The sequence below is a fragment of the Seriola lalandi genome, unplaced genomic scaffold, assembly GCF_002814215.2.
Source record: "Seriola lalandi dorsalis isolate HSWRI2012SDOR001 ecotype SW California unplaced genomic scaffold, Sedor1 jcf7180002054556, whole genome shotgun sequence".
NCBI lineage: Eukaryota > Metazoa > Chordata > Actinopteri > Carangiformes > Carangidae > Seriola > Seriola lalandi.
The window spans coordinates 460,412-472,911 of NW_019525109.1; the positions used below are offsets into that span (position 1 = coordinate 460,412).

A 12,500-nucleotide genomic window follows, 5' to 3' on the forward strand; every position below is an offset into this window, starting at 1 on the left:
CATCTTCTATCACCTCTGTAGAACGAGGGACTCTTATCAAAGCATGGCAAGGTGTGAAATCCCACATACAATCAGACACTCACACATGCTACCTCCTGTCAGCACGTATTGACCCGTGTTTCATCCAGACACATTTTCTAATCCAAGAAAAAAATAAAAACTCAATATTTAATCAAAGGTTCATCACTGCGTTTCATTGTGCTCAAGTGCAAACTTGAGCACAAACACCACACTGTAGAAATGATGCTAGAAAACATCCAGGTCATGTGACACGCTGTCTGACTACAGTGGAAAGCAAAGATGTTTCAGCTGCTCCGGACGTTGGGCTTTAAATATGTGGATGATGGTGTATGTTCTCTGACCGGCTTTAGTTGCTGCACGGTTTGTTTTGTTTTCATTTTGATCAGAGACAAAGATCATGTGACTCATAACAAGCTGCCATCATGTAACTGGCTTTCTGCCTTTCTGGAGAAAAGATTCAGAGTCCATTCAGTTTTCGGTTTGTTGGCACAACTTCATTTTTTTATTGAATGTTGATCATTTATATTCTTAAGACTTCAAAACGCACAATCCATATTTAAGGCAAAGCGTTTTTGTTTTTTTTCAGAGATTGTCCTCTTGTAAAAAAAACGATCCCTTAGGTGCAGCGGGTTATTATGACCCATAGTTACGTTTTGTCGTTAGGCGACATCTAGCGGCTGTAATAATTATGACATCAGCAAAGGAAGAAGTCCGGTAACGTAGTATAAAGAGCGGCGAAGTCTGCGTCAAGAGGAGGTAGTGGTGGATGGACGGGTCACCAAAACACAGGAATATGACACAGGAGAGCGTTGTTCGATTCCCATGTGAAAGTAGCAGTTCATGTTGTGTCTATTATCCATGGGCGTTCGACAAAGTTAACCATGTCGTTATTATTGTACCCATGACAACAAAGATTGTCTAATGTTGAGGGAGTATTGATTTTAAGCCAAATCACAATGTTTTCCTACACCTAACCAAGCCATGACCATTATTATAGTAACCATGGTAACAACGTAAGTAGGTACGCTGCTCTCGGTATAAACTTCGTGTTTATTATTAGTACAACCAAGATCAGGAGCGCCTGCGGCCGTACGGGCGCTATTTCAGGAGACGCTCCTGTAGGTCATATTAGAGGGTGGGAAAAAAACGACCTATATGGTCGTTCAGGTTGGAGGAGTTGTGGGTTTTTACAGTGCATGAAATATCTTATACCAAACTCAGAGAGGAGACAACATAGAGGAAAAGAGTGAAAGAGCAGTGGTAGTTGCATTCAGAAATTTGAAGTCAAGATTTGCATGAATCAGAATGACGATGTAGGAATGTTCTAGTAAAACAGATAATAATCTTCCTTTCAGAGTGGTGGCAGGCAAAGTACTTTATGAAAAGTGTTCTTGTAAACCAAGCATTTGAGAGCTATGTTGTCAAGGTTGCTAACCGAATAAGTACTGTGCTTTTTGTTGGTTTGCTGTGGCTGTTCACCGAAGCTCATTACAACTGAAACTAAATCAGAAAAGAGGGAAAGAAGGAATTAGAGGAAGAGGAGAACTCATCAGAGGTTTTAATATGCACAAGCAGAGACAAAGAGGATGAAATGACAGTAGATCAAAGGAAAAATACAGATTAAGAAGGAAGGAAAAATGGTTATGTAAAAAACAGGCAGACATTTAGGGATAGTACAGAGGTAAGATCAGATCCTCCTTGTGTTTTGTCTCCATTTATTGAAAGATATACACAGTTTCTGTGAGTGAACGTAAAACAAAGAGCGCCCAATTTGAAAATACATTTAATTATCCCTTAATGCTGAATTCCCAGTGTATTTAGACACTTAAGCAATAATCTTCTGCACACACACACACACACATGCAAAGGGAGGGTAGCTAACAAGGATACTGCCAGGTCATGTTCATCCCACATGAGGTTTAGTGAAGGGTGTTAATTGGGTTCATTAAATCACAATTACATGGTGTGTAATTGTGTGTGTGTGTGTTTGTGTGTGTGTGTGTGTGTGTGTGTGTGTGTGTGTGTGTGTGTGTGTGTGTGTGAATCAAATTGACTGCAAATTTGAGTTAGCTGAAAGTGAACCGTGAAGGGCATGTGAGGTGTAATCCTCCTCAGCCAGTTCAACTGATTTTCACAACAAACCATTGACAACAGTGGAACTCGTCCGTGTGCAATATGTAAAAAACGGGTGCAACATACAGGCTGTGAAATAGCTCTTGATTGTGATTCAGGAGGCCTTTTTAAATTCTGTATAAACGTGTCGTGCTGTCACCTGCTGCTGCATCAATGCAAACCGTCACAGGACATTCAGATAATTATTTTAATTGACCGTCACTGAAAGAACATGAGTCAATAGCAACACAGGCGCAGAGCAGCAGCAGCGGCAGCAGCTTGAGTGTAATGTTCACATAGCAACAGAGAGATCAAATTCTGAAGAAAAGAAAAAGAAAATGACAACGTGCATTTACTCTGGGCCTCTTCGTGTTGTCTGCTGAGCTGAATCTGACAGGAAGAGAACTCGGATATGGGACTAGGTGAAGCAGCGCTGCCTGATGGATGATTTAAACTGTAAAATGTTATTCCACAACAGGAGCAGAGCAGCAGAGCCGACCAAAGTAAAACAGACTGTTTTGACCATTAACATTGATGAGCATGGATATGAATGAGGAATGATTGAGTAACTGTGTATGTCCCAGTTCTCCATGTTCGAATTACTGCAAGCCTGACCGCGTGCAGGCTGTGTTTTTTACTCAAATATTAATGGATGCCACATTAGAGTCCAACAGAAATCCCAATTAATAATTCTGCTTTGCAGGCAAATTGATATTTATATTCATTATTGATAGTTAAATATAATAAATAAAATAAAAATAAAGGAAGAAAAAGAAAAGTTTTTGGGGAAATATTAAAAACACACCATTTCAGAGGAGTGTGGGTGTCTGTGTTTGATTGACAGCAGCTATAGCTCCACAGCAGGGAAACACAGACAGTAATCAAACTTGCACTGCAGCTTAGACGCCATGGGCAGACGTCATGTTGTTAACAGTGGTAGCTGAGGCGAGTAAGGACCACAGCAGCATCAGAACGGACCAAAAAGACATTTGAAGGTAACTCAAAGGAAGTCTGTTTGGTCAAGATGAGACATGTCTTTGTGAGTTATATTACACAGGAAATGATAGCAGGAAAGCTAACTCGGGTTGCTGTTTAAGGTCTGGGGCTCTTGTGTTGTGTAGCTGTGACTGTCTGCCGATGAGAGAACAGTGACGTTAATGGTTTGATTAGATTTGATTGGTTGTCAGAGAGATAACAGCTCTGTGGCTGGTCACTGCAGAGACAAGGGGCACAATTATGAAACGAAGAAACAATTTCTCATTTATTGAATTTTCAGCTGGACTTTTAAGTATTGACTCATCTGGACTGTAACAATGTCACCTGAGTCACTGTTGCAGCGCCTCTGTTTTGTTTGTGTCTGGGAGGCTTCAGTTGCTCCTCTTCGGCTCTCGTGCTTCAGCTCTCTCTCGTTTTGACGAAACTGGACCTGGCAGAAATTTGCATGCGTGTGTGTGTGTGTGTGTGTGTGTGTGTGTGAGTGAGTGAGTGAGAGAGTGAGATATAAGCCCCATGCTGCAACTCAACTGAGGGGAACAAATGACCAATGAACTGGTGCAGACCCACAATGCACTGCACTGTAATGGAAGGCAATAGCATGGATAACTGTTCCCCCATGGAAAATTTGATCATGGCCTTTTCTCTCTCCCTGTTTGATCCCAGCAGCGAGTTCAGGCTCTACAGTGAATCTCAATTACTGACACACACCATAAAGAGAAGGGGAAAAGAAGAAAAGGGAAAAGGGGGGGGGGGGTATAGAGAGACAACGATAATGAGGTGATAGGGGAGCCGGAGATATATTTTCTTTTAGTAATGCTACTATAATTATTGAACAGTGTAAACCTAATTAAATAAGTTCAAACCATAGTCACAGTCTAATTGTTAATTCAAGAGGTGAAAATTAAAAATCACTTTACTGAGTTCATTTCAAAAGATTCACCGTCTTTTAACCAGGAAGTGACGAGCTGTGTGTGACGGCGCTTCAGTCAACAGTGAGAGGGACAAAAGCCTCTGTTTCAGTCGGTGACAATGATGATTCAGTACACTCAGTACCTCTAGTGTGTCTTCACCCACAACCTGGTATCTTAACTGCTAATGATTTGTTTTTATTGAATCTAGTAAAGAAATAAGTCTAAAGCAAATGCTCAAATAACAAATAGGTTTTCAGCACTGTACTGACGAGTTTGAAAGATCTACAGCGGCCAGATGGGGTTCTGTCCCTGCACATAAAAATGTAAAATTCCCCCTCCATCCATCCAGTCCATAATACTTGACACAAATTGACAATTACTGTTCCAGTAGGGCTGATGTAAGTCTCCATATTTTGAACACAAATGTCTCAAGTTTTTGTTCAAACTTAATGAGATGACACATTTCAAGGAGCTCCGGCAACTTTTGTTGGTCATTACTATGCTGTTCATTTATATAGCTGCAACATGTTATGTCAGCGTTTCACATTTTAAGTTTTGTGACATTAAAAACTTCCTGAAAAGAAAAAAAAAAAAACACTTTTCTCCTACTCCACCACTTTCTCTAAGCTGGAAACCCGGTATGTTGTGTTTGCTGGTCTGTCAGTCCAGTTAATGCCCAGTACCTGAGCGGCCTTCTGCTCTCCTGATCTAACGCTGCTTTCTGTCGTTCCCTTGTTGTGTTTTCAGAGGAGCAGCTGAAGGAAGAGGATGAGGAAGAGGAGGCGCTGACGGGAAAAGATGAAGAGGAGCGCCGCATCGCCGAGATGGGCCGCCCCATGCTGGGCGACCACGTCAAACTGGAGGTCATCATAGAGGAATCATACGAGTTCAAGGTGAGGCAGGGAGAGTGTTTGTGTATGTGTGGGTCATGTGATAACAGGAATGACAGTTATAGGTCTGATTAGAGGTTAATCAATCCAGCACAGATGGCAGGCGCACGTTTTAGTGTGCAGTGAAAATAAAAATCCCTGCTGTTGTCGGGCAGTGCACTGGCTCCAGTTCCTTTTAATATAGATCCTGGATAGAGGCGAGACAGTCAACACAGTGGCCTCACATCATTAATCACTGGTGGGGCTGTGAACACTGAAACATCAGAGATACAGCACACATCAAGGAAATTCTACAGCTGACGAACAGCAAGACTGGCTTTAAATTGCTCACGTTACTGATGTCCCAAAAGACACAGACAACACAAACACACATCCCTCCCAGTTTACACTCACACACTCACAAACCTCTCTGATACATACAGGAAGTAATTGTTGTGTGTGCGTCCTTTCCCTGCTCTCCCTCTCCCACGCAGACTCTTAATACAAGCGTAGATCTAATTACCATCCATGTTACATTTTGTAGAGTGTGTGTGTGTGTGTGTGTGTCTGTGTGTGTGTGTGTGTGTGTGTGTGTGTGTGTGTGTGTACTAATGCATGTTCCTTGCTGCTGCTCCACCTACATGCTCACTCTAGACAGACAGTTAATAACACCCAGTAATAGCTCGACACTTGACAGGATGCTATACTTTGTCAAGTAGTTTTGCACATTAAAGTGTGTGTGTGTGTGTGTGTGTGTGTGTGTGTGTGTGTGTGTGTGTGTGTGTGGAACTGAATCCTATAAGTACTGCCCATTGGCAGGTAGTGGAGTGTAACAGTGTGAGTGTCTGACATAACAGACTGAAGGGGAAAAAAGAAAAGTTGCGTCAATAGAAAATAAAAGTTTCCTTTTAAAGGGAATTCAATTCAAACAATAAAAACAAATGGAAAACTGATGAGCAAGTTGTGATTGTGTTTTAGTGACAGGTAAATCGTGCTCGTATGGAAGGAAGTTGAAACAGGCAAAAAAAAAAAAACTATTGGTTTTTTTAGTCTGAAGTCTTTATCAAGCTCTCATCATTATCTGACACCAGTGATGGAATAGATGGTTGTCAGCGGTGACAAATGATGACAAAATGAAACAATCCATATACAGCCCTGGTACTGGTAAAAAAAAATGTGTGTGTGGAGTTTTCTGTACACATTCAAGGTGTGTTCAGTGGCTGAACACGAAACTAATATTTTGCCTCGGTTTGTTCTAATTTGACGGCTGGACCTGTTTTTGCACTCCCTGTTTACTCGCCCTGAACAGCCCAAGCACCCACTCTAGAGACAGTAACTGTAGCTAATTAGCAACGTACAGACTGTGCGCCCGTGTGTTATTGTCACAACTCAGTCTGTGACTTATCTCAGGTGAAGAGTGGGTCTCTAGTGGGTGTTTTCTGTTTGAAGTAGACTTGTAAAGTCGCTGCGAAAATGCTAATTTCTCACTAATTTTCAGCTCACACGGTCACGCCTTCGCCTCAGCTCACGGCGCCCAGGGCCGATTCACAATAATCGTCTTTCCACTGACTTTACATGCGATTGCGCTGCTTTTAAGATTCACTTCACATTTGCTCTAAATACACCTTCAGTCCAGAAGCTCTAATAAGACAGAGACACGGTGAGGAGTGAATCACGAGTTGCTCACTACCTCTCTGTGCTTGTGCTGACGCTGCGGTACAGCAGAGGGAAAGAAGCTGTGAAGAGACATTTTTGACAACTGTATGAGAGTCTCCCTCCCCCTCAAATTGCTGCCATTACTATTCAGTAAATGCATTTGAATGTGTACATGCCCACACCGGCCCATCTGAGTCTAAAGTAAACAACCGAGGGAGGAAATGGAGAAGAGAGCAAAGGAGATAAAAATAACAGCGTAACACAGAATGAGAAAGACAATATGACAAGAATCTACGTACGGTTGAATAAACTCTCCACAGACAATAGTCAGAGTAGAGCCAGTTGTGTGTGTGTGTGTGAGAGTTTGTCCACAGAGTCAGCGAGGCCGTATTTACACCCCTAAGCTCCATTCAACACAATTAGCATCCCAGTTTCCCTCTGAAGTGGAGAGAAAAGGAGAGAGCAATCCCCACCGCTCCACTAATTACAGTGTGATGTGTGTGTGTGCGTGCATCTTTGTATGTGTGTGTGTGTGTAAGCCTGAGTGTTTTAGTGTGTTATCTCAATCTGTCATATTTTCTTTCTTGTGGAGAAAAGAACAAAGGTATAGAAATCCAAGGAATGAAGGCGATGCGGGATGAAAAAAAAGGAAGGATGAGAGGGAGGAAGAATAAAATGGAGGGATGACAGGGCAGTGTGTATATATGAAGTGTTAAATTAAACAATGATGAATTAATGTCACATACATACTGATACTGTGCAGCTGGACATCCAAACCCACAGAGCTCCATTTTCAGTTGATCATAGAGTTTCTAAAGTTTAGATATATTTGTTTAGATATATTTGGTATGTTTAGAATCTAAACACACACACACACACACACGTTTAGAATCTAAACATACCAAATATTTCTGGCTGAATTCTGGGGAATGTATATAAAATGATGCTTAAGTCTTCTAGACTATTTGACTTTGACTGAATATTGCAGCCATAAACACAGAGTCATGGGTTTGAATATTGTACTCAGTCCACGCTGGTATACAGGTATATGTGACACTGAGTGGAATAAGATGATTTATTTTCACCGTCACAGAAGAGGGAAAACTGTGTGAAGGGGTTTTTTGTATTTTTAAAAATGAATATATCATTATCAATTGAAGTGCAATACAACCACAACAAGAGAGTAAAAACAAGCATATGCCTATGTCTCAGAGTGGTTACATAAGTAGTTCTAGTTTTTAGTTTCACATTTCCCCTGACGACTTTAAAACATTTATTCTGAAAGGACAGTGCCAGTTTCCTGTTTTATGCCATAAAGCAATCCAGCAGATTTCTCATGCCAAACAAATGACTAAGTCTCTCAAATGAATGAATTTATGACATAACATGGCATCCTGAATACTGTGGTGTATTCTGGCTGGTGTCTCTAACCATTACCATCCATCTCCATCTGTCCTCTGGCAGAATACAGTGGACAAGCTGATCAAGAAGACCAACCTGGCTCTGCTGGTTGGAACCAACAGCTGGAGAGACCAGTTCATAGAAGCCATCACTGTGAGCGCAGGTAAGGCCAAACGACAGGTGTGTGTGTGTGTGAGTGCGTGTTTAACTGGAGTCATCGGAAGTGGTTCGAAGACTCCGTTTGTGTGTGTGTGTGTGTGTGTGTGTGTGTGTGTGTGTGTGTGAGGGTGTGTGTCATATAAATTCTTGTTAGCTTGAACAGCTGCGCTTTATCTTCTGTTGAGTTCTGTGTGGTTCTGTGTTCTAATGATCAGTATATCTGAAAATATCAAACATCTTATGTTGAATGTGTGTGAATGTGTGGCTGGCTACTCTAACGCTGGAGGAAAATGAAGTGGGCTGATTTCATCGTGCCATGGAGTCAAGTGTGTGTGTGTGTGTGTGTGTGTGTGTGTGTATGTGTGTGTGTGTGTGTGTTCATGATTTTTAATGGTTACTGGAAAAGTGAACTGGCTTGGTTTGATGGTTTGGGCAGACAAACACTGACCAGATGGGAGATTATGTGGAGAGTGATTGTGGGAGCGACTGCGTGTGTGTGTGTTTCAGCCCCCACAAAGTCAAGGGTGTGTGTGTGTGTGTGTGTGTGTGTGTGTGTGTGTGTGTGTGTGTGCGCCTGTGCATGTGTGTTAATGTGTGACAGACAGGGCTTGAGAAAGATGGGAATATTCAACACTAAAGTCTTGTGAGTGTCAAGATCTTTTATAAGCCAAGATGGTGTTAATGTCCCATGAAGAGGGAGAAAGAGAGGATGCATGTTAAGAGCGAGAGATGAGGAAACCTGGTGTGTGAGAGAGTCCATATATTATGCAAATAGAGACTAATGGAGAGAGAGAGAGAGAGCATGCAGGACTGTGAAACAGTGATGAATAAGAGAGTGAATGCATGAAGAGAAATATAATGCCATACAGTTGAAGAATTTATGTATGAAGTTTTAGCAGGTTGAAAAAGAGAACAAGAGATGGAAAGAATTCATGCAACAAGTAAACTGGTAAAGAGAGTGAGTGGCTGAGAGGAACGAGAGGAAACTGATGAAAGAGAGAGAGGCAAATTTTTTTTTTCTGTTTCCCTGCAGAATCTTCACAGCTGATTGGTTACTAGTGGTAACTTGCCCTCTGTAGGCAGGATAATATTACAGCAGTTCATCAGTGGAAAAGGAGGGAGAGAGAGAGAGAGAGAGAGAGAGCAACACTTCAGATAACAGGAGGTTCATTGTTGTGGTGTTTCTGCTTCAGAGTTCTCCAGTCGACCCGACAGTAGGGCTGAGCGCCATGCAAAAACAAAATCATACAAGCTCACTGAAAAATATAAAAATGTGCAATCTGCATCAAACCATCCTGTTCCCTCGCATCTGGAGAATATGACTTGTAGGCCGGAGCATTTGGATATTGCACTCGGCCATATTGCGATTTTGATAATGTTTTCGATTAATTGTTCAGTCCAACAGTGACGAGAAGTTTTCCTTGTGAGTCTTTCTCCTTACTCAAGTTACTGTTGATGTCTGAGTCTTAGCTCCAGCTTAGCTGTTTCTGCTGTTCCAGTGTTCATGCTAAGCTAAGCTAACATGCGGCGTTGATCTTCTCATGAAACTCTCTCTGTAGTTTTCAAATTGCACAATACACTATGGGTACATTATATACCTTTAGCTGGAATAGTTTGACAGTGTGAACAGTATTATGTCATTATCATTTACAATACATCTTACTGTCGGTGTGTAATATTCTAGTTGCTGAAACGTGCCCCCCTATCTGCTGCTCTAAGTCCGACACAGATTCATCCCTACTGCTCCTGCCGCGCTGCGCGCAGGGCTGCATGTGTGTGGGTGCTGCCAGTGATTATTTCCAGAAAAACTGTACCGTGTTTATTTACCGCAGCTCAGACTGACAGGAGCACATTGAGGATACACTTTCATGAACTGCTTATGCAAGTAGGAAAACTATTAGAGAGGAGCAAATCACTGTTAACACTGTTAATCGGAGCAAAACATTTTGTATTTGTGTAAATGAAAATAGCTCTAGATAATCACTGTGAATTAAAAAAAAAAAATCACCTAATTTGTTGCTGCCGTCTTTGAAACTGGGTTTCTGTTCGAGCATTGTTTGTCTACAGACTGCTCAATCACTTCAGCGCCTTCAAATAACTTTATCCTGTGGGTGTGTGTGTGTGTGTGTTTATTTGTGCTTTAGTTAGCCAGCCTGTCAGCCGGCCTTTGTTGGCGAGCTGATGCCATTAATGAAAAGGCCTGTCTTCTCTCTCTTATCTGGGATTAGCTTGTCTAGGCTGACAGACTGCTGTGTGTGTGTGTGTGTGTGTGTGTGTGTGTGTGTGTGTGTGTGTGTGGGGTGGGGTGGACACAGTAAAAAGGCAGTGAGTGCAATTTCCACTGAAGAATAAGCTTTTATTATGAGACTCTCTCTCTCTCTCTCACACACACACAGCTTCATCACGTTGTATTCACACAGCGATTGAACACAACAGGGTTTCACCATGATTCAAAAACACTTATATATGCCTGCAAAATTATAACAGGTCAACTGCAACACACACACACACACACACACACACACACACACACACACACACAGAGGAAGTCAACAACCCAAATCAGATTCAAAACCAGATCAAACTGGAGGCTGATTGGTTTTTCAGGGCCTTTAAACCTGAATCTGATTGGATTGCAAGAGCTCAAAGTGTCTGAGATTAGGAGCTGATTGGATGCTTACGGATCAAAGTGGCAGCTGATTGGTCAGACAGACATCCAGCTGTGAAAGAATTGATTTGCCCGCCAGCATCTTTCTCTACACTCTTTGTTTACTGAGAATGTGAAGCAAGCAATAAAGTGCATGCTGAGAGAAGTGTTGATATTTCCTCGTAAACAAATACTACACTATGAAAGCTGGTATATAATGTGCAGGGTAAGTAATTGGGAGTTAACAACAAAGACGGCGTGTGAAGACAGAAGTTTGGTTGGAGCTATAGTCTGAAATCTATTTCATCTGCCATCATTACCACCAGCTCTCGATGTCTGGGTTTTACTACATCGCACCGAGACTCCTTCTCGCCCAGCATGTTTGTAAGTGTTTATTTGGCTGAGTTGATTTGGGAAAAGTTAAAACAATGCCAACTCGTGTGGCACCAAATAACCTTGTTGCAGCGCCTGAAAACACAAAGCAATTTTTTTCTTCCCAAGAGAAACTCTGTTTATTTCTTCACAGTTAAACACAGTTAAAACAAGCAACACTACAAAACTGTTTGATACTGTGTGATGCTCATAGCGAGATGCTTCTTCTTGTCTTGATTGTACACCAAAGAAGAACTGAGGTGTCCAATTGTGCTCAGCTTAAGGAGGGATTGTGGTCATGTTGCAGACTAAGCCTCACTCAGTGTAGAGCTCGATAAGTTCAAATCACCACGACTCAAGTCGTCTTATCTTTCTGAATATACTGTAATCAGCGAAGATAAAATCGTATTAAATGGGTTTAAGTGGGTTTACTGTCGCCCCAACTCTGTCACTTTCACTTTCATTTACTTTATTTCACTCCGGCCCCTTTACTGCACTGCTTCTTTTTCCATTTCTCCCACACTCTCCCTCCATCTGCTCTCCCCCACTTAATTACCAAACACACAAGGGAGGTCGAGGATTAATTACTCCTCCGGTGCAAATGTGTTGAACCCATGATGGAGGGATGAGGAGGAAATGAAGGAGCCCGGCTGTGACACAAGGCCACGCAAGGGTCAGCTCCTCCAGGCTCAGATCTGGTCATTTTTCCGTCATGCATGGATTGATGGATGGATGGATGGATGGATGAGTGGATGGATGGATGAGTGGATGGATGGATGGATGGATGGATGGAAGGGTGCTGGAGATAAGTGAAGAAGAAGGTTGAAGGTAGAGGGGAAGAAGAGAGATATGGTAAGGTGAGGCTAAGCTAACAGACCGAAGGATGTAAAAACATCTGAAACAGTAATTTAATCTACTGGGAGGAAGGAAAGAAAGAAAGATGTAAGGAAAGAAGAAAGGAAAAAACAGCAGGGAAGAAGAAGAAGAAAGGGAGAAAAACCACATAAGCGAGAGAAAAAAATATGTAAAGTGACATTACACGTATTAGAAAAGACGTTTTGATGGATGGATGAAATCTCGCAACAACACAGATAGAAAATGAGCTGAAATGGTTTGAAAAGCTCTCATTACTGCCTGGAAGGTGGGAAGAGAAAAAATAAAAGGAGGAAGAAAAGAATCTGATGAAGGGAAATTAGTCTCTTAACAAATAAGACAAACAGCTGATAAACTCAGACATCTGTTCCAAGAGCTCTGCTGCCGTTGTTCTGGACACACACTTTTCTTTTTTTTCCTTTTTTACAAACTGAACCCACAAAATGCCACACACACTCTCTCTCTCTTACACACAGACACACA

General features: G+C 41.9%; 1 protein-coding gene across 2 annotated transcripts in view; it reads left to right on the plus strand.

Moving 5' to 3' along the window:
- slc8a1b (solute carrier family 8 member 1b) overlaps window positions 1-12,500 on the plus strand; it is a 140,747-nt gene that overhangs the window by 106,790 nt on the left and 21,457 nt on the right. For both annotated transcript variants that reach the window (XM_023415731.2, XM_087176460.1), the window contains exons 6-7: window positions 4,788-4,933; window positions 8,030-8,129. In XM_023415731.2, the coding sequence (XP_023271499.1) occupies window positions 4,788-4,933; window positions 8,030-8,129 (246 nt within the window). The remainder of the gene's footprint in view (window positions 1-4,787; window positions 4,934-8,029; window positions 8,130-12,500) is intronic.